We start from the raw sequence: 24,697 nt of genomic DNA, 5'->3' as shown, positions 1-24,697 counted from the left end.
ATGAAATCACATTTCTATGGCTCAGCTCATAGAACTACTACAACTTTAGCAAGATGGATGGTGAGTTTAACCATTCGTATGCCACTTGAGATGAAACATACTGAGGAAGCATCAGTCAAACAGGTTTTGTTTTATTTGTAACATACAAATAAAAACACTAACAAGGCAGAGAGGTTACCCTTTCATTTTACATGAAACTAAAAAGCACAAGACTGGAATATTTGTTCCTTAAATGTCTCACTTCAAAAGGTTAAGTATTTTGCATACAAAGGCATTTCAGATCTGTGACCAAAAAGTATAGAAGGGAGGTATAAAAAGATGATGGGGAGGGGGGTGCATCACCACATAGCAACATCACCATTTGACCAAAAAAAAAAAAAAAAGGGGGAGAAATACAAAGAGCTTTTTAACCAATCAAACACACACTTACCAACCCCGTGACACCCTCCAGTACAACTCCAACACAATGTCTATCCAACCCCAAATCACCACTCATCCAGAATATCTACTTTGAAAAAGACATGTTCTATTTTTGTAACCTGAGAGATTAAATATTTAGAGTAGCAAAAAAGGCAAAGTAAGAACACAGAATAGTCATACACTTCTCACGTAGCTTTACGGCTGTCCTTTCCAGTAATCGTCTTCTCTCAAGTGTTACAAGGTTTGATCTGATTGTAAAAACAGGAACAGCAATAAGTTCCCTTTGCTGAAAACTTGTTTACTGTGTTTAGTACCAGCTACAAGCAGTAAAAATGACAGTGGTCCTGTGTTTGCAAAATGCATTAAAAAAAATTCCAGGACTTAAAATTCTTTCAGTCTTATGTACAAGAATAACGCTCCAGCTGAAAAACTGAGGCAATGACTCGTTTTGTTTGTTCTGAATATATGTTACTGCTAAGCTCTGATATGTCCCCAAATATCAAGAGACCTCTTCTTTGGGGGGGGGGGGGAGGAAAAAAAAAAAAAAAAAAAAACCACTGCTGCTGTGTGATGTCCATAAACACTCAGGTTGAAGTACCAGGAATGGCAAGGCAATGAATTTAACATAAATGTCTGCAGATGCATTTCTTTAAAAAGAAAGTTTCCCCACTTTTTTTCTAGGGTTGGATCATCTACCTCCTTGAAGAAATCAGGTACCCTCCCTCAGTGACAGCACCCACCACAGTGTCCCCCACTGTGCCCATGACCTGCTGCCTCCCCAAATTTTGTCCGCCGGCTCAGGATTTCATAGGAGCAGTCATCCCCGCAGCAACCTGACATGCTGGGTGATGTTTCATCAATCTCAAACCTGGTGCAGGGAGGGGGGGGGAGAAGGAAGGAAAAAAAAAAAAAAAGCCATGTTAGGTGTGCATTTAACATACTTATGGTCTAGCTAGGGGGTGGATTGTCTTAGTGAAGAATTACATGGAATGAATCACTGGTCAGATTCAGACAGCAAATCTGAGAAAGGTGTACTGGAAATGAGTGGCAATGAGAATTGTGCTGAATCAGGTTTACTGTTGCTGTTCTGTGTGCGAGTGATCACATACTTCCTCCCAATGACACTGATTTCTGTGCATACACACAGTGGTCTAAGTTTGAGAAATTTAGCATGAGTAGATAAATATCTGAAGAGCACTACTATGATATGCAATGCTGTGCAAGCAATAGACCTTTTGCTGTCAAAAGTATCTCGAAGAACTGAAAAACAGCAATAACATATACTGTACATAGTTGGGGAGCAGACAGCAAAAGGGAAGGAATGAAGAGGCTCAAGTATAGGGCAGTATGACTTACTGCAATGCTTCTCTGAAGAACTGGTAAGCTCCATGATTGTGTTTAAAAACAGTCAGCATCACCTTTCTCATCTGTGTGCTGGATGACAGTGTAAAGAAGGTAATGTTCAGTCAAGTGAACACAGTCCATTATTCATATTACCCAACATCAGCATACAGGTTAGATGACAAAATTTGCAAATTATCAAGCATGAAGGAATAAGATCAGTGCTATCAAAATGATAGATCTAGTCAAATATCAACCTAGAAAGACATAGAAGATATACCCAAATCTGATCAGAAATTTACATTTAGTAGATGCTTTTCTCCAAACAGACATACTTTTCAGAAAAATACGAGTGCATTACATCAGACTTTGATGGAGACACATGATTCTAAAGCAGTTCCTTTTTCACATTCCACAATTACACAAGTAGCTGCATAAAAGGTTTATTACAAGTTACTGTATTAGTGAAAAGAAACATTATCTGAAGAGTATGATGGCCAGTTAAACTTATTAGTCTGTGCAAAAACATGTGGCTCGAACAGTCAGCCAGCTGGTAGCCAGACTTCACCAGCTAGTCAGCTTCTCAGAGCTGGGTATCAGTGGCATATTACCTGTTGGCAATGAGCTGTAGTATCTGGATCAGGAACTTTCCAAGACCTTTTCTTCTCACTCGTGTTTCTAACTGCACCTCATAACTGGAGAAAACACAGGGAGTGTTTGTAAGTCACAGTGATGCTTTGAGACCGGGTTCTGTTCACCTCAATGACAGGTTGTAGTTCAGCACTTCTCCTCTAGGCGTCCCAATAAGCACATTATGGTCATTAGCTGGTCAGCAAAGACACATGACTGATCATGCACCTGTAAATTAATCAGATCATCAACAAAAAAAAAAAAAAAAAATTGCTGATCAAAAAACTTTGAGTGGTGCTGTCTTTGTTATAGTTAACACTGTGTCCTTACAAATAAGGTCTTATAAACTCATCACTTCTGCCAGTTTGTGACAAGAAAACCCCCATTAGACCACATCTTACTGTACTCACCAGTAAAGGACCTCCTCACCGCACTCCACGTCAAACCGGAAGTGAGAAAAGGCCACCGGGGTGGTATCTGCATCTTGTGCCACAAGGTACCATGCCCTCTCATCCTTCATTTCCTCCTTCTTCTCCCTCTCCTTCCACCCCCATTCGCTCTGCTCATAACTTGGGAGCAAAACAGGGCAAAGGGATTTAGGAAAGGGACACAAGAGTTATTTATTTAAAAAAAAAATAAATAAATAAAATGGAAAAAATAAATAAATCACAAAAGAAAACACAGGGTGGACACAGTTCCAGCACTGGTCTGATCAGACCCACTCAGCTCCTGCTCCACTCATTCAGACCCAGCACATTAAATTGGGCAGCACAGGGTATAGCACTGGTCTCTCACAGCTCCTGGGCTGTGGGTTCAAATCCTGCTCAATATGCATGGAGTCTGCATGTTTGCATTGGGTTTCCTCCCGTAATCAAAAGAAATTTCAGGTGAATTTGACTTAAATCATAGTGTGAGTGTGTGTTAAATTGTTCTGTTGCATGGGTGGGTCCTTTCTAGAAAGCAGACTTTATGTAGCAGTTGTAAGCTGCCAGGTAAATACAAATAATTACTACCTTGCAAATTTTAACTTATTATTGGAATCATTTTATTCATCTATAATCTATCAGAAACATTCAACCTTAAGGTAACATGCCATGGGCCATTTACTACGCACCATCTCAGCTTGTAAGTTGTGTCTCATGTTTGCTATGTGACAACATATGTAAGTACTCTGCATTTTCCACCCCCCAGCCCAGTTTCTTACAGGCTCTGCATGTTGGCGCGGGTTAGCTCATAAGCCCACTCCACAGTACTGGAGCTCAGAGCGGAAACACGCTTGCATTCTATTTGTAGATTCAACCTGGGAAAAGAAAGGGTGGAAAAAAAATAAGTTACAATGACGGGTCAAGGCTTCTCCTTTCTCTATTCCTGTCCCACTGACAACATCTCTGTTTCAAATGAAACCGGGGGGGGGTGTTACTTCACATTTCCACAGTTGTACTGCTCTTATACAAGCCCCACAGACTCCAAATAGAGCTCCTTACCCATTTCTGTCATACTTCTTGAACACAGGAAATGCATCCAGTGGATCTTCGAGCTGCAAGAACAACACTGTTTAACCCATTCTTCTATTACCGTTACGTCTGCTGTGTAAAGCACGTGCACACTTGGTATCCGTTAATGACGAGAGGCCGCTGGCTGACTAAATGTGATCTGGATGTGTCAGCCTGCAGAAGGACGTTATTGCAGGACGTGCGAACAGCGGCACACACCGCCGCACGTGGCGCAGCCCAACTGCCGGTTCAGCATGTTCACCTTGTTGGCAGCGTCAACCTTGGCGCACACGGCATCCATGGCTGCCCTCTCCTCCAGACGCCTCTGCTTCTTCTCTTTCGCTCGGTTTGACTTCCTCTGAAAGGTTTGCATTAGGAACAGGTTAAAAAACACACACACCACATCATTACATAAAGAAACACTTGCTTACTATTATTACTACTATTATTTACCCACTTATACAGCTGAGTAATTTCTACTCTATCAATCCAGATGAGCGGTAAGTGGGCCAGCAGGTAGCATAGAACTTAGAGCCATTGTATTATATATGAAGGACCTGGGTACAAAGCCCACCTCCTGCTTTACAGTTTAAATGGGTTTGGAGACAAGAATCAGCTAGGCACAGATGTCACCTCAACTGGTGAGGAAACATTTGCGATCTAAATGCGAAGTTCAGCGAAACACCCGGATCAACAACCTGAGCTACAAATACCATCAATCTTCTCTACCCTTTATAAGAATCAGCTAAATTAATAAATACAAACACAATTTAACGACAGGATCACACACTGGCCAATAACCACTAAGATGATGTGCAGTCTGAAACAAATACATAAAAATTAAAAACACACCACACAGCTGTCATTCAGCCATTGAAAAGACATGAATTTCTCAGTTATGACATCCATGTAATGAGGTGCTTGAAATAAACATTTTGTGCTTATACAGCACATGATTGTAGTTTACGTTCAAACACCAGTTCATATATTAACTGGTACATTTATGTTCACACTGGTATACTTTGATAAACTTTCAGTTTTAAAAAGTATACCAGTGTGAACATAAATGTGATTTCGACACTGTAGAAAAAAACCCAACACACAAGAGCACGGGATCACAGACAGAACCTGGGACTTTGGGTTACTGACACAACTAGCAAACTATCAAAGAAAATACACGCACAAACCACTAACCAGCAGCCCGGGCGGGATATTCACCCCCCATCATCTTTTTCTGGAGGCATCAGGTAAACAATAATATGCAAACAACACACACACACACAGAGAAACTTTCCTGATCCTGAGGAACTGCACGAGGGGCTGCAGCAGCAGGATATCATCATGTACAAGTAGTGACAGAAGAGAGTGCAACAACACATGAATAAGTATTGAATAATGCAACATTAACAATGGTGAAAAAAAAAGGAGCCGGAGTGGACGAAAGAAGAGAGAAGAAAGCAACATAACGGCTAAGCCATCATCCCAAGAGACTCAGAGACTGTGTGATCACTCAGTAATTATAAGCACGAGTGGGCAACGACCAAATCGCAAGTTCTGATCAGTGAGGACACAGACGCGAATAATATAATTCACGATGATGTTCCCTGAGGACTCGTGAGTTTTGATAGCGAGGCGCTACCGGTGGCCTAGGCGCAAAAACATGGACTCGGCCCGCCTGCAGGGGGGATCGCGAACACACATGGCGGTGTTTCACCCAGATACGTTAGCAGAAACACGCAGAGGGACGCCCGAGAACCTCGGGGTCCGCGGCGCGGATCGCGAGAGCGGCGCGCGACTTCCGAGCGCACGCGGGCACCGCCAACTCCGCACGCTCTTTGTTCGGTTCAGAACGCGCCGCACGAGCTGCACGCGCCGAGCACCCTCGCAACTCTCTCTCTCACACACACATACATACATACACACACACACATTACATACGCACGCACGCGCGCGCGAACACACACACACACACACAAACTCACCCCCATGTTGTTATGTTCGAACAACGGCCGTGGAGCACCTAGACACCGCACCGCTGTGGAATAAAGGCGCGCTGTGCGGAACCTTTACGAGCAGGAACGTGCATACATAGAATATGGAGCTAGCCGACACTAATTAAGGCAGCAGTTAGCCAGCTGGCTACAATCTCCAGCGAGCGACGGCGGGATAATCCAGTTTTGTAGGTCCTCCAAACTGGCGACGCGGGAGTGAGGACCAAAAATTGACAGTATTTTCTGCCCCCCTTTCTCTCACACACACACACACACACACACACTGTGCGGTGCCTCAGTTTCTTTTTTCTGTTTGTCCCCGTGCAGAATTAACAAGAGAGAAGCGCCGTTTCCTCTTTCTCGCCACGCTCTTGGGGAAATTACGTCACGAGCTTTAAGGGTCGAGCCGCTTCTGCCATGTCTTCCTCCGCGTGCTGCCAGCTTCAGCAGTACTGTATACAGTAGGGTTGTCAGTCATAATAATGCCAGTGATAAATGTTTCTGTCATCTCTTCCTCACAGTACTTCCAGCTTCAACAGGATGCAGTAGGGTTGTCAGATATTAAAAAAAGCCATTTCTGCCATCTTCTCCTTGCAATACTCCAGCTTCAGCAAGATGAAGCAGGGTTGTTTGTTTGTGAGAGTTTTATTTCCGTCAGGTCTTTCTCCCAACTTTGCTTCAGAAACTGGCAGTAGGATTTCCAGTGATAAGTTGCCTCTGGCGTCTCTTAATTTAATCGAAAAGCCTACTGAATATGGCTGAATTGACAATACCATGGGGTTGTCAATGGAAATAAGGCATGTCATTTCTCCTGGGTCTTCCGGTTTTGGTAAGATACAGTACGACTCTCAGAGAAAATAAACAATCTGTTCCTCCCTCTGCTACCAGCTTCAGCAAGGTTTATTTGTAGTGATAATAAACAAGCTATTTCTGCTCCATTGTCCTCCCAATACTGCCAGCTTCAGCAGGATGCAGTAGTATTGTCAGTGACAAAAACCATTTCTGACACCTTTTCTTTGTGATAATGTCAGCTTCAGCAGAATTCAAAATGTCCGTGACAAAAAGGTTTTTTTTTTTCTGCCAGCTTCAGCAAGATGCTAGTGATCTTAAATAAGATATTCCTGCCGCATTTCCCTCTCAACACTGACAGCTTCAGCAGGCTGCAGTAGGACTGTCAGTGATAATAAACATCAACAGCGTAGCACCACAAAGGAAAAAGCTATAAGTATGGTATTTGTGTTACAATATAGGTGCACGATGTATTTAGTTATTGATGCAAAATTGATTGTTACAAAATACAAAAATAATTGAAATGTGTACTTCAATGACAGTTTAATGCACCGCATGCCCTAGAAATGTTCAAGAAAATTATCCAGATTAAATAATTAAAATAGTATATACTACTGGCAGTTTTTGAACCTCCTTCTTTTTAGGCACAATAACATACACCATAATTAATATAATTATTCATGCATAATTAGTAATTGTAACAGTTATGAATGAGTTGTGGGGAAACTGGCTCCTGTTTGGAGAACTATTTGGAGAACTTTTTTTTTTGTTCTTTGACGTCTATTTATTTCCCTCCTTTTATAATTTTCCACAAAAATACCACTTAAAGTACATCATGGCTTAGCAGTGAGAGCTTATTTTCTGGTTCAAAGTTATTTCCTCTGTGCCCAATACTATATAAGACCACCAGATGTCCCACTGTGTTCGTATTGCAGGAGGACTGGTAACTCATACAAACAATACACACCAAGACTCTGTCATCATCCTCCATTTAAAAATATTTTAATAGGATGCGCATATACATGGAAAATGTTTTACAGACTTTCGTCCTTTAATAAGACATTGGATTAACATAAATGATTGCTAGTGACAATAACACAAATGAGAAACTATATAGTTAATCCAGCTGTATAGATTTTTTGTATGCATCTGTTTGGAAAGAATACAGGGAATAAAAAAAGTTTATGAAAAGATGTGTGCTTTCCAGGGCTGAGCACTTGTGCGACATCACTAACATCCTTACCGGTAAAACTTCTGCATGTTTTCTAAGTGTGGAAATAGAATAGCTCTTAAGAAAGGGCTGCACTTACCCTGTTACCCTGTTTGTTTCTTTTCTCTCTAATGTCACCATACCCCATCCCCCTTCACCTTCAGATGAAAACCCTTCTCACACCCACACAGACTCTCTGTCTGGGGTGCAGATGGTCGCCCCCATGAACAGCCTTTGTCTACAGGGAGTTGTCATTTTGATGGGAGGTGAGGAGGTCAGGGAGTCATCCGAAAAGTGATGAAGAGGCACCCTGAGACAATGGCCCACGCCCTTCACAGTACACCCAAATCATACATATGTATACATGGCTGAGGGTTCCGAAGCCCCTTGTGGGTGGGGAGTGGTGGCCCATCACAGAGAGCCCCCCCATGCACATACACACAGATGAGACACCCAAGGGACATGGAAATCCTCCCCTGACCCTGGCATTCCTCAGCAGACTGTAAGGGAATAAATGGCAAGTCACACAGCAAACAGTCCTTTTAAAACATACACAGGATAAAAGTCTACAAGAAAATATGGGAGGTGATGATGGGTGTTACATAGGGTGCAACACATAACTTTTAAGTTCACCCACCCTTCATTCATTTCAGACTCTATGTATACATACGGGCCGGCAGGTGGCACAGCCAGTACCGCTGCTGTCTGACAGCGCCTGGGTGATATGAGAGGACTTTGGTTTGAGCCCCACTCAGTCTGTGTGGAGTTTGCATGTTCTCCCTGTGTCTGTGTGGGCTTCCTCCCACAGTCCAAAGACATGCTGTTCAGGTTCACCCATAGTGTGAGAGTGACAGAGAGGGTGGGTGTGTGTTCCACTGATGGATGAGTGACCCAGTGTAAGTAGTGTATCTAGCAGTGTAAGTCACCTTGGTGAATAAGGTGTGTGGGCTCATAACACTACATAGAGCACATTGGAGGTCACTTTTGAGAAAAAGCATCTGCTAAATAAATAAATGTAAATGTTGTATATTGAAAGTACGCAATGCATGCACGTGTCTGCTGCAGATTATTAAGAACATTTAAGTTGTGTTTACTCCGACACGGGCCCTCTTGAGCATACAAAGAGCACACTTGTGTGAACCACCTCTGACACTGCTTTTCCTTTTGCGATAGAAAATAGGTCGCCCCCTCTTCTTAAAGTCCTAACACTGAAAATTGGGCATTTTCCTCCAGGCACATCTAAATAATAATAATAAAAATCAACATCATCATCATCTGCGCGGTTCAAACCGGCTCCCATGTGCGCGCATGGATTTCCCGCTCGGGTCCGATGGGGGGTAACAAGGGCAGGGGGAGGCAAAACCGAGGATCCACACCGGAAACTGCCCCCTACCAGCACGGTGGCCTATTAGCACGAGGCCATGGGAGGTGTGCGCCAATAGCGGGAGCTGCCTGCGATCGGCTAACTTCTTCAACCAGAGCCCACCTCCTGCTATACGTTCGTGCGCGCGCACACACACACTTACATAAAGAGCAGCGGTGTAGGATGTGATCTGTGTTGCCGGCGCGCCGCGCTTCCTCGTGTCGGCGTTACATTGTTCCGTTGTGTTCGCGAGACGGAGCTGCGCCCGCGTGCATAGCTCGGATCCTCACGCGGGGAGCGCGCGCGCCCGCGCGCGCGTGTGGGGAGTACGCAGCGCGCGAGTTCGCACCCACGGGGAGTCACAGTTACAACAAAGGAGCATGCGGGGACGACGGCTCTGAGATGCGAGAGAACTTCGAGCGAAAATAGTAACGAATTGAAAGTTGCATACATACAAAAGAGACTGTAATACGAGGAAGGGGAGAAAAAGGTGAATTTCAAAAGATGTTTCGTGGGAAAGCGCCTCCGAAGCCCATTTTGGATTGTTACTGTTATTGGTTATTATATTATGCTCTCAGAGAAAACAATGCCATGGGATGAAGGAAAGTGGGGCGAATGTGAAAGTAGAGCAGAGGAGGAGGCGGAGGAGGGCGAAGTGGACAGTGAGTGGACCGCGGACACCCCCCTTTTAATCGTTTTACCTACGTGCCAAAGCTGGACAAGTGATCGAACCCGGCTCGGGTCGGATCGGGTCGGAGTCGAGCACAGCGGGCCAGATCGCGTTACACACGCTGGAGGCTGGAATTTCGCCGACGATCCCGAGCAACATCATGCCATGAAACAAGTGCTCTTCTTACCAAAGTCATCAACTCTTCTTCTAGCGTTTGATGTTCAAAGAAAGGCTGCGGCACGCGGGCAATAATGCCCAGAACGCGCTTTAACGCCCGTTGTACGAGAACACTGTCAGTGTTTAATGTATTCACTGTGTGAACCTGAGGAAAAAGCCTCTGCATCGCAGCCTTTCGAAACACGGCTAAATGACCGATATTGTCTGCGAGGGCTTGGCTTACGTTACACTAATAAAAACAAATAAATGGGCCAAAGGGGTAGTTTAATCTCGTGGAAGAAACACCAGCCGGCGGGATTCGACACCATGCCCGCCCGCTACTTTCAGCCCACGGAGGGCAAAACAAACAAAGGCGCCCGTTTTGCGTCTCCTCCGAAACGCACTCCATCCATGGAAGGGAGGATTGTTCGCGCTGACACGACACTCGTTTTCCGCTTTTAATCGCTTTATTAATGTTAAACATACAATATTTACAGAGTAATTCAACCCTTCGGTGGAACATGTTAGCTGCACGTCGGTTAGCATCATTAGCATGTCTTCACCGGTATTGTGTAGTTTTTACGCCGGCTTGTCCGGGCTGCTCGCTAAATTAACTTTTTTTTTTTTTTTTCTTCCATGAAACGTGTGACGTTCAATAACACATTTGAAAAAAATTGAATTCTATAATTTCGCATTTATATTGCTGACACTTCCAAAACAAATAAACTCCTGAAAGAAGAAACGAGTTATGGGGCCAATTATTGGTTATGGATCCGGCGTTAAAATAGTCATCCGTTTATGTCCAGTAATTGAGGCCCATGAGGGTGATGGTGACCCTTTAGGGGACGATGTCACAGTACAAAGTTACTGATGGAGCTGATGGGTATGAAGGGTCCTGACCATGGGTGGCAATTATGAGCCCCAAACTAGGGTCATTTTAGGTCTGACCTGTATTAATGGAGTATTACTGTATTTTTTTTTTTTTAAATGTGTGCGTTTGCCTTGGTGCCATCTTACTGCCCGTTCACGTGATGGTGTCTGAAGCTGGTGTCCATGTGTCATTTTGCTCTTCATGCTTCCAGAGCAGCATGCCATCACCCATGGAGCACACCAAGTCCAGCGTGCTGTCCAGGAGCCGGACCAAGACCACAGGCAGCAATGGCAGCTGCCATCAGTCTGAGGAGGAGAGCAGCGACGAGGAGCGCGTAAACGGTGGTGCGCGCACATAAATGCAAATGTGTCGTGTTGTAATGTCACAGCATTCTCTGAAGGCCTTGGCACCTTGATGTCCCCTAAAATACAAACCCGTGACCTTCCAGTTAGGAGCAGTGTTTTTATAGCTAATAAAGTTGGCGCTCTCTCCGCAGACAACATGATCCGAGTTGGTGGCGATTACCAGGCGCAGATTCCTGAGTGCAGACCTGGTATGAAAGTGGGGAGCAGGGTGCTCTGACACGGGAGGGTGGAGGCACCATCAGCTACATCATCTGGAGGACAGGAATAGGGGGAGGAATGGGAAATAAGGGGGTCTGATGTGTGAATGTGGGAAAAGCCCTGAGTTGTGTGTGTGTGTGTGTGTGGAGCATAAGGATATGGTTTATTGACATGGTGGTGATGAAATTCATAGCAACAGTTTTGAGTGTCTTTGTACCCTGATGCCAGAATGTGCAGTGATCTTAGTGTAGACCTACAACACTGTACGTGTGCTTACATACACTTCAGCACCTTGTGTTGTTCTGACCTCCTATATGTGTGTGTGTCTGCAGACAGCCCATGTCACAACGCTGAGATGGATCAGAGGAGCATGCTAGTGTGGTCCCCCAACCACACGATTTCTGAGGCCCAGTGTAAGAATTACAATTTAAATTACATTGAGAACTTTAAACACACATAGGGTTCTAACACCTTGTCTGTTTTGCTCTAGTGGATGAGTACATCCTCATGGCTAAAGAGAAACATGGCTATAATATGGAGCAGGTATGGCTATGCTTGAAATACAGTATCAAGTAAAGTATAAATAGGATTTTTATTGAAATTATGCAGGAGTATCCAGAATATATCAGGGCATTTTTTTCTCTGCAGGCTTTGGGCATGCTGCTATGGCACAAGCACGATGTAGAGAAGGCCCTGGCTGACCTGGCCAACTTCACGCCCTCGCCAGAGGAGTGGACAGTAGAGGACAAGGTTCTGTTTGAACAGGCTTTCAGCTTCCACGGCAAGAGCTTCCACCGCATTCAGCAGATGGTGAGGACAAGTAAACCTAATTAGGTGCTGTTATTGCATACGATTTCTCCCCCCATGGAAAACACTCCACTGATCCTCCTGGGTGATTTCAACTTGCCTGTTAGGAGATTGATGCAACCAGCCTGATGTCACCCCCACAGTATTTTGACCTCTGTTCCAATCCTCTGCTACTTACAAGGCCTGGCGACCATCTCAACCTTGTGTTCTCTAGGAATTGTGGCTTTCCAGAGCTATCTTTTTACTCTGCTTGTTTTTGATCCTTCATATTCTTCCAGCCTTTTGTCACGTTCTACTGTAACTTAATTCCTTCCACCCTCATCTCTGTCTTTTGCTATGCTAACATCCCTTAAATCTAGTGCAAAATTCAGACTTGACCATGATGATACCGCCAGTGTCCTCCTTTCAACTGGGCCTGCTCTCTAGACTTTCTCTGTCCTTTAGCTTCCTGACCCACTCTAGGTCATGGTTATAAGACACACTGCGTGCCGACAAATCCAAACTCTGTGCTCCTAAACAGCAATGGTGGAAATTTAAGTGTCTTACAGACTTGACAGTTTATAAGGAGCTCCTTGTGTCCTTTCACTGTGCTGTTCTCTCAGCAAAAACTACTTTCCTTCAGAACAAACTACAACCTGCAGCCAACAACCCCCCATCAACTTTTCACCACTTTTCCCTCCCTCCCTCACTGCTGACACTTTTGCCTTGTTCTTTAGAGACAAAGTCAGTTTCATCACCAGCAGGTTCTCAACATCCACCTGCCCCATGCATTTCAGGAATCTCTGATCTTCTGTTCTCATACTGGGCCACTCCTGCTCCTTGATCCCATTCCATCTCTCTTGTCGTTAATTTCCCCAAAACTCATTTCTGCTATGTTTAATTGTTCACTCTCTTCAAGTTGCTTTGCATATTTTTTTAAATACATTTCACCACTGTTAAAAAAAATCCTCTTTGGACTCACTCTCAGTCCAGAGTATAATGGGCTAGTCTCTTCTCCTTTTTCAGTCCCAGACTTTGGAACGTGCAGCCGATAACCAATTAACTATATTCCTTGCCCAGAATGAACCATATGATCTCTTCTTTGGTTATCAGTCTGTATTCAAAATTGGCCATTCCACTGAGACTGCCCTCATTGCAGTATTTTAAGCTCTCCATTCATCTTAGAACTTCCTCCTTCTCCTCAGTCTTCATTTTCCTAGTCTCTTCTACAGCATTTTACACTGTCAACCACCAGGTCATGCTTCCCTGTGTAGAACAGCTTGGACTCAAAGGATCAGCACTGAAAAGGTTGCCTTATACATCAGATAGATCTTACGCTGTAGCTCAGTGTGGCTTGTTGTCTTCACCTACTCTCTCTCAACTGGAGTTTCACAGGGCTTGGTGCGGGGCCCCTTACTCTTTCTCATGTATACCTCTTCCCTTGGCTTGGTCATTGCTTCTCAGATTCTGCCATCACTGCTTTGGTGATGATACCCAGCTCTTTTTTCCCCCCAGTTACTACAATCATACACACTTGGATTGTAGTTTGCCACGTGGACATCTCTACTGCGATGATAGACCAGCATCTACAACTGTCAGTCAAAGACTGAGATTCTTCATGTCCCAGCATGTCCACCCACATGTTTGGAATTGTCTGTCAAGCTAAACAATTTGTTCATTTTGTCTGCTTCATCTGTCAGGAACGTGGGAAGAATATGGAACTAACAAGCCTCTCTTTTTCCAGCGCAGTGAAGCCATAAACCAATCCTACAGATACCTCCTCTATAATAACCTCAAGGTCTGCACAAATTTCACAACACACTACACAGCTCCTGGTCCAGGTGATGGTTATATCCCACCTGGACTGATTTAACATTCTTCTGTCTGGTATTCCAGTCTCTCGCATCCAGTCTATCCAGCTGATCCAGAATGTTACAGCACAAGGTGTTTGACCTGTGAAAGCATTCCGATGCATCTGTCCTTCTTGCCTCTCTAGACTGGTTCTTATAGCTGCCTGTGTCAAGTACAACTGTGATTATGACCTACAAGATTACCAAAGGATCTGAACCCTAAAACCTACAGAGCCTGTTCACCTCCGACAGCTCAGCAGGAGGACCACAATCCTCCACTTCTAGCCTCTTGGTGGTGAAATGCACGAGAGGTCCTAAACAGACTCCAGAAATTCTTGGTTTTGGCTTTGATGTGGTTGAATGAGCTCTCTCTCTCTCATTGAGACCTGGTGAATCCTTTTCAAAATTCTAGAAAAGATCTCAGAATGCATCTCTTTAGGACCTGCTTCTCTCCTGATCTCCCAGCTGCACTGGAACTTACATGACAATGTTTTGTCATGATAACTTTTGTACTTCCTATTAATTTTTTAAACAGCTTTGGATTTAATATACACTGAAAAATAGTGATTGGACAGCATTAAAACAATATTGTTTCTACATCTATAATAACTGTTGATGGACTTCTTACTCTGTCTTACATTGGGGAAAAGCATCTACTAAATGAACAAATGTAGTTCCTTTACTGCTCCAGTTGAGCATAATGTCAACTATGAGCTTTAAATTTACTGTAAACACATTATGACATGTATCATAGCAGGTTCCCATATATTCCTCAGCTGCCTGATAAACAAATCTCCAGCCTGGTGAAATATTACTACTCCTGGAAGAAAACTAGAAGCCGTACCAGTGTCATGGATCGACAAGCTCGTCGCCTGATGACCAAGAGAGAAAAGGATGAAAGGTGAGAAGCTTCTTATAGTTCTGTCATGAAGTGTTTCAGAAAGATCATGTCGGCCACCCTTCATAAGAAAAGGTATATATCCTCTAGTTTTTCATTATTTGTGTTGGCGGTAAGGATGTGGACATGGGGATGAAGACTATACTAGTGGACTGTTTTCCTTTGTAGCAATGACGAGGTAGAGGAGGGAGATGGAGGGAGCGACAGCGACGTTGAGGTGGACTCAAAGAAAGAGGTGAACCAGTTATGCAGGACATGGGTTTGCGGAGCCTCCACATTAGCTGCAGTCCTTTGATACTCTACACAGCATGACATACATGGGCAGTTGAAGTCTTATAATGTTGTGTTTTATAGTAAAATTCTGTAACAAATACTTTGTGTATCAGCTGACCTTCATTCAAGTCATAATAGCACAAAAAACTGTACATTGTTATATCTTTACTCACACACACACATTGCCTGAAACCGCTTGTCCCGAGCGGGGTCGCGGCAAGCCGGAGCCTAACCCGGCAACACAAGGCGCAAGGCTGGAGGGGGAGGGGACACACCCAGGATGGGACGCCAGTCCGTCGCAAGATACCTGAAGTGGGACTTGAACCCCAGACCCACCAGAGAGCAGGCCCCGGCCAAACCCGCTGCGCCACCACACCCCCCATTATATCTTTACTGAACATGAATATTTAAGCATTAAGATTATGGATGGAAAATGTATCCGAACCTCAAGGAAACAGGGCAATTGAAGATTGTCTCGACTTTGAAACCCTCTCTCCAAGTGTGGATTGTTGTGCCCTGCCCTATACAAGTCACAATTTTAGGTGCTTGTTTTTCACAATCTGATGAGCAACATGATCTGAGGGAATGTGTTTTCAGAGTAATGCCGAAAAAGAGTTGCTGAAGCTTATGAAGTTGGAAAGGTTAAAATAGCATTTAAAACCTGGGCCTCCATTAGTCCACATTTGGGCGGATAGTGCAGAATGGAATGAGTTCAAAACTAAAGCTACTCTCCCTGGCACTGAGTATCTTGCAAAGATTACTATAAGGTTACACTGTAAATTGCTCATGGAAGAGACAACGAACCATTAGGTAACAGCTAACGATTTTCAGGTATTTCTTGCAGATTGTATTGCTGCCCACCACAAACTTCTTAAACTTACCTGGACATTTCACAACACTACTGGAAAATATTCTATGGACAGGTGAGACAACCATTTAATGTAAAACTGTACAGCCTTGTGCTTGGAGGGAAAAAAAAAACATCAACAAAACCTCTTGCCAGCTGAGATGTAGGGTGGAGGGAGCATCATGCTATGGGGCTGCTTTTCTCCCTCAGGTCCTGGATGGTTTGGAAATTGTACAGACATTTCACTGAATCTGTCTAATTTGAAGCTCAGAAGAAGCTGGAACAAACACCAAAACAATGACACCAAACACAACAGTCAATGACAGAGTGGCTTCAACAGCAGAAATTTTGCACTTTAGAAGGGCCAAGTCAGAATCCTGACTTGAGTTATATTTATGTGGTGGTATGATCTGAAGCAGGCCATTCGTGCAGTAACTCAGTTCTGTAAAGTGCAATGTGCCAAAATACATCCAAAATGCTGTGTAGGTCTTAGCAGCAGCTATAAAATACCTTTGGTTTAGGCAATTGACACTAAACCATTCCACTCTAATCTGAAGGATCATATTTTTCCCCATCCTTAACCTTAAATGTTTAAATCAAATGTTCATTAAAGATATGGGTGTGCTACTAGTTCTAAGAGACAGTTCAATCAAATGATTACATCCTGGATTATCATCACATTTAAGATGCTCTTCATGTAGAAATCACAAAAAATACAAAGTGTTCACAAGCTTTTCTACCAATTGTACAAGTAATCTAAGAAAGTGAAAGTGTTGCAAGTCAATATATTAGCAATATTTTACACAAACAAGGGAAAAATTACAGATCACAAAAGGAGACTAGCATTCATGAATCATGTAAAGCGTCTTGTAATCAGGGCTTGATGTACATCTGAAAATATTACTGTCCAAATCTATTACTACATACAACTAGATATAGCTGAGACAGCATGAAAGGCCATCCTGTGTGGCTTTTGAGAACAGTGGTTGTGACCTTTGACCTTTTGGCTTATTTATGTCTTGTGCTGTGTCTGCCGTTTCTCTCAGACTCAGAAACAGAATGCAAGCAAAACAGGAGAAACAGACAAGGCTGCTTCTAGCAGGCCTGGTCCAGTCCGCAAGGATAACCAGAACTCTCAATACCGCCATCATCCTCTCCGATCTCGCAGACGCCCTCCCAAGGGCATGTACCTGGACCAGAAAGACATTGTCTCCCTTGCTGCCACGCCAGACATTGGTGCTTCCATACTGAAGAACCTGGACTCACAATTGGTGTCACTGAAGAGACAGGTATCTGGTCCCATCTTTCCAATATTTTCCCATCTCCACCTGTCTGTTTGCTTTTTTATTTACATTTATTAATTTAGCTGTATTCAAAGTGACTTACAACATTAAGGTTATAATTATTTACCCATTTATACAGCTGGGTAATTTTTACTGGAGCAATTCAGGGTAAGTACCTTGTGCAAGATAAGATGAGGCTCAAACCTGCAACCTCTGGGTCCAAAGGCAGTTGTTTTAACCACTATACTACCAGCTGTGCTCTTCAACCTATATGCTGCCCCTTGCTTCTTCATGATTCTGACGTTGTACGTGGTACATTTCTACACTGTTCTAGTTTCTTGCTTTGCAGCTTTTCCTTTTGCACCACAGGTTCAGTGCATCAAGCAGACCAACAGTGGCCTGAAGCATGGCCTGGATGGAGGGATTGATGTCATTCGTCCCACTGAGGTATGCGTCACCTGCACACACCTGTAGAAGCTAAGCTAGTGTCCACTGGATGGTGCTGAGCTACACTCTGAGATCCTGTGTCCAGTCTGTTACTCACACACTCAATGCCCAAGTCCATTCTTTCAACCGCTATCTCATCTATGCAGTCTGTCACCAAGATCACCTCCCGTTGGACTACTGAGGAACAGCTCCTGGCTGTGCAGGGTATGACCTCTCTGAACTTTCACATTAACTACAATAATATGTAACTAGTAATGTACTCATTCTTCATTTAACATGGTTAATTTGTTTCATAAAGTCACCTCATTATGAAACTTATTGTGAAAGTATATGTCTTACACTGTCTTCTCATCCCCGTAATATTAGCCATCAGACGCTATGGGAAAGATCTGCACGCCATCGCAGAGGTGATCGGCAACAAAACAATTGCCCAGGTCAGTTCCTTCTTCATCAGCTACCGGCGCAGATTCAACTTGGAGGAAGTTCTGCGTGAGTGGGAGGCGGAGCAAGAAGTACCACAGGGTCGTGTTGGGAGTCTGGAGGATGTCAAGGGCACTACTGTCACGGGTGGAGCACTGTCGGGGGCCAGCAGTAGTGCCGAGGAGGATGAGGTGAGGAGAAAAAAGAGGAGGAGGAGGATTTGAGGTTTGGGGTAAGTGAGGAGTAGGGAAGGATCATAGGGAGGTGACAGTAAATAGTCAGATTGACACCACTGAGGGGATAAAACCTGTTGGGTCTGAGATACCAATGGTCTATCTCTGTTCCAAAATATGTGGTACAAGCTGTTTGCACAGAGTAGACTACCCACCGTGGAAGAAGAATGACAACTAAACAGGTAAAACTGCCATTGTACTGGGAAAAAAAAAAACAGTTGTATGAAAAGGGGTATACAGACATGCGTCTCTTAACGGGGATACGTTCTGAGAAATGCATTGTTAGCCGATTTCATTGTTGTGTGAACATCATAGTGTACTTATACAAACCTAGATAGTATAGCCTCGATGCAGTCAAGAGACGCGGTTAAATACGAGATTTATGATGCTGCTGCCGGCGTAACACAGCATATTGTTTTACAGTAAACCTTTTTTATAAGTAGTAAGAGGACACTAAAATAACACAAAAAAGTACAGTAAATACATAAACCAGTAACAGGTGTTTATCATTATCAAGTATTATGTACTGTACATAATTGTATGTGCTATAGTTTTATACAGCGCAGTAGGTTTGTTTACAGCAGTACCACCATGAACACATGAATAACACGTTGCGCTACGCCATCACTAGTTGATAAGAATTTTTCAGCTCCATTATAATGTTATGGGACCACCGTCGTATATGCGGTCAGTCGTTAAGCGAAACGTCGTTAAGCGGCGCATGACTCTACATTTTCATAACTGTTGTAGTGGTTTTGCTATATACGGGACCCCGTTGTGTACAGGATGAGAGCACTTTGTGTAGTTCGCGGAGAATGAGAAAACAGCAAAGCGAAAAGGGTTATGAGAAGATCCTACATACAACAGACTTCATCTACTCAAGGGTCCTTGGAAGGCAATACTGTTTTGTTGGACTGACAGCAAACTGACCTGCTTTTCCTGCTGCAGGTCCAGATCACAGCAGAATACCCTTCTACTCAGAATGAGAGCCCCCATCCTACCACCGCAAGCTCAGCAGATGATGGCACCACAAACCAAAGCACCACTTCGCTGTCTCAGCCACCCCCATTGCTGCGCCCTGCCCCTCCCACTGCTCCTCCCAGCTTACTCCGGCAGCCCCCGCCACTGCAGACCCGTCCTCATCAACCCCGCACCCCTCACAACCACCCACCTCCACCCCTGATACGCCCAGCAATGGCTTCCACGCGTCAACAGGGGGGTTTCCGGAACTCCGTGGGACCCAGTTCCAAGTCTTTACCGTTGTCTTCTTCACTGGGGCAGATGCCACCCTCACTAATAGGGAGAAAAATGGAATCCTAACACTAAGGATCAGGGAAGGAGGAGGCTGGGACATATGCACACAGGCCAGGAAAAGAAATCATTATTACTGACATTATTGGCAGCAGCATATTTTCAAGTTTGGCCTGAAGCTGAGGGAAAGACCTTCATTCTTCTAGATCCACTGTATCACTTTCTCCCTCCTTTGTTCGACAACTTTCACTGTCCAAACTACACGTCCAACTAACTCACCGCTCTAAGCATGACGCCCCTCCCATCCTTCACTTATAGCCTCCTGACCCACTCAGCTGTCACACAGAGATCGACCAAAATGTTACGAAGTCCAAAGGTAAAAGACAAATTCCATCGTGAGGCGAAACACTGGTCTTCCAGCCCCTGTCCATCCTGCCCAGAATCCCAGGACTCTGTAATGTACTGGGTAGCAGAGCGAGCGTGGCAGCCGCTGTGATCTGAAGTCATGTCAGTCAAGCAAGAGCCATGTATGATTAGCAAGTGCAAGAGACTAGTGGTCATTAGAGACATGTAGACAGGTAAGAACTTTGTTTAATTGACACCAGGGCTGGGAAGTAGTTGAATCTGAGTGAAATAATATAGTTAGTAAATATGAATTGCACACACAAAGTGGCCATAAAGTGTAGAAAGAGAAGGGTCTCGCTTACTGTCAGTTTTTGTTGTAATGTTAAATGAACTGGACTTATCATTTTATTTTTTACTTTATTTAAATAAAATACTGTCTTGTTAGGTTTTGTTTCTCACTTCTTACACAGTGAGGTTCTGCACTTGGATATGTGCTGAATGTCAAACACATCAGGTATCTTTCCCCTTTGGTATTTGGTCATGTATTAGGAGTTGAGATAAGGGATGCAGTCAGTTCTAGGAAACTTAACAAAAAGGTCACTCGGTTTTAATAGTTATTGTATGCATTTTGTGGCTTTTTGTTAAATGGCACAAAAGTACAGCCACTGCAGCTCTGCCTTTATTACTTTTAAATATAGTAAAATATTTACAAGTTACATGCTCTTGGTCTAGGATACAGTTTTATTTAGCTTTTATTGAATGAGTACAGCTTGGCTATTTTCATTACTGATGGGTAAGAATCATAATTGTTAACATCAGTACCATAAAGTGGCACTCAGAGACAGCGGTAGGTGTTGAGGTATCACCTTAATTTGTCATGACCTCAGAGCCTACATTTTCAGAACCCAGATGGACCTCAGTTCACATTTTTATTTGTATTCATTCGAGGTGCTGTCAGCATGTTGCTGCTTCAGCTCACTATATGACCCCCAGTTTTTTTTTTTCTTCCTTGTGAGAGAACCAATTAATTCACAATATCCGTATGAAGGAAATTCCCCTTTAACGTGAAATCTGTAATATTATTTTCATGTCATGAAATCCAGACTGCAAAAACAGATTTAACTACACGGACCTGTCCCTCGTCTTCCACCCCAGAATAAATGTGCAGAAGAGTTTCATCACACCGTTACGTACATGTTCCAGTGTTCACAGGTATCGTGAAGTAGCTGCTAAACAGACTACACGTGTTCCTGGCTATACTCTATTTGCTGTAGGTAGCACTTTTTTTTTATCATAGAGCAGGGACCACCCTTACATGCCAAGACAGACCAATTGGTTCTGCACAAAGATCGCTGTATCTTGGGATGGAAGACAAAGGCACTGGTAAGAATAACAGAAGACCCCAAAGCAAAGTCCAGAACATTCTCTGTGGTGAAAGGGGCACATGCTCCTTCTGAAAACCCAAGATTTATGCAGATTAAGGAAGTCATTAATATTTTACTATACTACTGTATAAGAAATTTACATTAGAAGAAATCAACGTCAATAACATATAGCCTCCCCAATAGAGATTAAAAACGTGTAGATCGTAGACACAGTGCCTATAGGCCTTAATGGAATATCCAGCACCGGCCATCATACTGACTCTCAAATCATGCAGAGCGTTTAAAGCGCTCAGCTATTTCTTCAGAGATAAACTGATGCTTCCCTTCAGTATTTATCTTTTATCACAAGGCATTTTTGAGTAGTCAATTTCTTTTTGACATGAACACTCACTGTCAGCGTGACACTCAACTTACCCCCAAGAAAGAAGTCCACTGCTGATACGTTCATCCCTCTGCTTCAGTGGTCTGATGATGCTCCTGAAGGCCTCATGCAAGGCCATGTTCTCCTCTGCTCTTTTAGCTGTGTCCTTTATGAAACTGGTTTTGCTTCTTTTATCTGAACATAAGTGGTGCAGTGGGTGATGCTGGTGTCTTACAGTGCCTCAGCTGCTTGTTTGGGAGGTTTAGTGGGTTTGAATCCAGCTAAGGTCGTGTGGAGTTTGCTTTCCTGTGTTTGCAATCCAAGGGCAGCAACAGTAAACAGCCTCAGTACTCTCCCTTACCATGAAAACCAAGCAAGCAGTTGCCATGACTTGAATCTGACTTGATGACACTTACACTGTTCAAACACGAAACAAGAAGGAACAAAGGACAGTGCAATTATCTTTTACATAAATATATACGTAACTACAACTCCATTTTTGTCTTTCAGAAGGTGTTCAAAGCATGGTAAATTCTGTCAGCAAATACTGGGATATCAGCAGACATGGATGCTTGACTGTACTGTTAGTGCTCTTGAATGCGATGCTTTGTGTAATTTGGGTTTCACCAAATTCTGTTATAAATTTCCACCTGACGCGAAGACACTTCCGCAAGGATTTCCTTCAGCTGCTTGAGGACGTATAATCAAGAAAGGAATTTCAGAATGCTTGGTTCATTGCCAATGAAAGTGTCCCTTACATCTGTGGAGCCAGAGGAGCGCCAAGGGGATTGGTCCAAATGTTGATCATCGACCAATAAAAGCGTGGCTTACATCGGCAGCTCGCAGAAGCGACGACTCCTGAAGAACATGCCGGCGAAGTGACGAGATGGTGCGAATTCGTCAAGCAAGAAACAAGATAATTAAGATAAAAAAAAAAAACACGAGTGATAATAGAAGTAAAAAAAAAAAAATGTTTCAGGCATTGTTTTTTCAGTATGTTCGATGATGAATGCATCATCATTGCTTGTCGCGGCGAGGGAACTTCTTGCCGTAGACTAAGCGACAAACTGTTTACTCATTCAATCATGGTATCTTACTGTAGTAAGTCGGAATAAGGACTTTGCGAACGGGTACTACAACTAGTTCAGGGTTCAAACCAGAAGCCTTCAGACGGCAAGTTAAAAGTCCTAAAAAGACACATCCGACAGTACGAACGAACGAACGAACACGTCAAAAATGCTCCAAAAACTAACGGGCATCGCGAGCCCGTCGTTGCCCAATTCGACAAGGAAAAGAAGAGCCCACTGGTCCCCCAAGCAACCACGCTATTTCTGAAGCACACTGTAAGAATGACACTTTATTTACATCCGTCAAACCACATGATGATGGAACCACAGGAACTTTTAATGCCGCTCAGTGGAACGCACACCTTCGGACCTTGTCTGCTTTGTCCAGTGAGTGAACAAATACAACATCATGGCTAAACTTATGCATGGTTATAACATGATGAGGCAGGTATGGCTATACTTTGGAACACAGTATCGAGTGAGGTATGAATAGGATTACAAGCTATTCCTGAAGAACTAAAGGTTCGCCTGTAAGGCTGTCGCTGAAGTGGATTGTGCAGCTGCTGTGATGTGTGGCGCAGGGACCAGTCAAAGGAGGAGGAGGAGTGTGGGTGACGCACATTTCTCCTGTTCAAGGCCACGCTCTCTTACACACACAGAGTCAGAAACTGCTTGTCCCAAGCAGGGTTGTGGCAAACCAGAGCCTAACTTGACAACACAGGGTGTAAGGGTGGAGGGGACACACCCAGGACAAGACAGCAGTCCATTGCAAGGCACCCCAAGCAAGACTTGGAACTCCAGACCCACCAGAGAGCGGGACCCGGTCAAACCCGTTGCGCCACCGCGCCCCCGCCTCACGTACACTGAAACACCAAACAAAATTTCTGCCTTTTAAACAGAGAGAAAATTTAATTCAAAACTGTGGCCAGAATATCAAGAGCTGCTCTGGAAAGTTTTAAAGTCAAGCGCAGGACCTGAGAATATGTGCTCAAATCCCTTATCATCACCTTTTTTCCTCTCATCACTTACTTTACTAGTATGGTCACTACCATAAACTGAATTGAATTTTATTATATTTTTATTTTGTGCTGCTCTTTCTGTGTGGGGCCTGCTCTCTAGTGGGTCTAGTCCTTGGTGTGTCCCCACCCCTTCCAGCCTTGCGCCCTGTGTTTCCGGGTTAGGCTCTGGCTCGCCGCGACCCCGCCTGGGACAAGCAGTTTTAGTAAATGTGTGTGTTTTTGTGTGACACTGTTGTCTCACATCTTCTAGGTTTTGACTTGAAGCTTTTTAAACTTTTCCAGCTTTGCTGCTTTAGTGCTTATTAATGATGATTAAAAAGCCATCTGGTGTCTGAGATGTTCGGCTGCAGATACACAGATCTGACCAACTTACATGGAGAAGTCTTGCAATATTCAACAGATTACAATAGGTATCCATCAGAACAAAATACGGTGGCACGGTAGCACAGAAAGTAGTGCTGCTGTCTCACAGCGCCTGGGTGGTGCAAGAGAACGTGGGTTTGATCCCCACTCAGTCTGTGTGGAGTTTGCATGTTCTCCCTGTGTCTGTGTGGGTTTCCTCCCACAGTCCAAAGACATGCTGTTCAGGTTCCCCCATAGTGCGAGTGACAGAGAGGGTGGGTGTGTGTTCCACTGATGTATGGATGAGTAACCCCTTGCAAGTAGTGTATCTAGTAGTGTAGTCACCTTGGTGACTAAGGTGTGTGGGCTAGTAATGCTACAGTACGCTACAGT

At 43.9% G+C, this 24,697-nt stretch overlaps 2 protein-coding genes across 2 annotated transcripts; one reads left to right on the top strand and one right to left on the bottom strand.

Annotated features, from left to right (window-relative positions):
- Nucleotides 1–140: 140 nt before the first annotated feature.
- LOC108920268 (N-alpha-acetyltransferase 40, NatD catalytic subunit) lies at nucleotides 141–6,147 on the bottom strand. The gene is made up of 8 exons (XM_018728890.2): nucleotides 5,867–6,147; nucleotides 4,147–4,242; nucleotides 3,876–3,928; nucleotides 3,596–3,691; nucleotides 2,802–2,960; nucleotides 2,373–2,456; nucleotides 1,777–1,854; nucleotides 141–1,288 (listed from the first exon to the last, which is right to left on the bottom strand). Exons 1-8 carry the CDS (start codon nucleotides 5,870–5,872, stop codon nucleotides 1,144–1,146), a joined length of 717 nt encoding a protein of 238 aa, XP_018584406.2. The 5' UTR covers nucleotides 5,873–6,147; the 3' UTR covers nucleotides 141–1,143.
- A 3,396-nt stretch (nucleotides 6,148–9,543) lies between these two features.
- LOC108920277 (REST corepressor 2-like) lies at nucleotides 9,544–20,454 on the top strand. Its single transcript, XM_018728903.2, has 13 exons — nucleotides 9,544–9,727; nucleotides 11,146–11,278; nucleotides 11,431–11,487; nucleotides 11,830–11,910; nucleotides 11,988–12,040; nucleotides 12,146–12,307; nucleotides 14,910–15,034; nucleotides 15,200–15,266; nucleotides 17,198–17,440; nucleotides 17,804–17,881; nucleotides 18,028–18,085; nucleotides 18,248–18,492; nucleotides 19,483–20,454. The coding sequence occupies exons 2-13, from the start codon at nucleotides 11,152–11,154 to the stop codon at nucleotides 19,852–19,854; spliced, it is 1,668 nt and encodes a 555-aa protein (XP_018584419.1). The 5' UTR covers nucleotides 9,544–9,727; nucleotides 11,146–11,151; the 3' UTR covers nucleotides 19,855–20,454.
- The last annotated feature ends 4,243 nt before the right edge of the window (nucleotides 20,455–24,697 follow it).

Source organism: Scleropages formosus, chromosome 21 (assembly GCF_900964775.1).
Source record: "Scleropages formosus chromosome 21, fSclFor1.1, whole genome shotgun sequence".
Taxonomy (NCBI): domain Eukaryota; kingdom Metazoa; phylum Chordata; class Actinopteri; order Osteoglossiformes; family Osteoglossidae; genus Scleropages; species Scleropages formosus.
Note: the sequence above shows the minus strand (reverse complement) of the source record. Positions and strands in the feature narration are given on the sequence as shown.

Bases quoted from the DNA above. Each gene is read 5' to 3' on its own strand.
- LOC108920268 (XM_018728890.2), bottom strand. The intron at 3,929-4,146 runs GTGAACATGCTG...TTGTTCTTGCAG, and splicing joins AGGTTGACGCTGCCAACAAG to CTCGAAGATCCACTGGATGC. The intron at 2,457-2,801 runs GTGAGTACAGTA...TGTTTTCTCCAG, and splicing joins GGTGAGGAGGTCCTTTACTG to TTATGAGGTGCAGTTAGAAA.
- LOC108920277 (XM_018728903.2), top strand. From the start codon at position 11,152: ATGCCATCACCCATGGAGCACACCAAGTCCAGCGTGCTGTCCAGGAGC. The intron at 17,441-17,803 runs GTATCTGGTCCC...TTTGCACCACAG, and splicing joins TGGTGTCACTGAAGAGACAG to GTTCAGTGCATCAAGCAGAC. The intron at 18,493-19,482 runs GTGAGGAGAAAA...TTCCTGCTGCAG, and splicing joins GTAGTGCCGAGGAGGATGAG to GTCCAGATCACAGCAGAATA.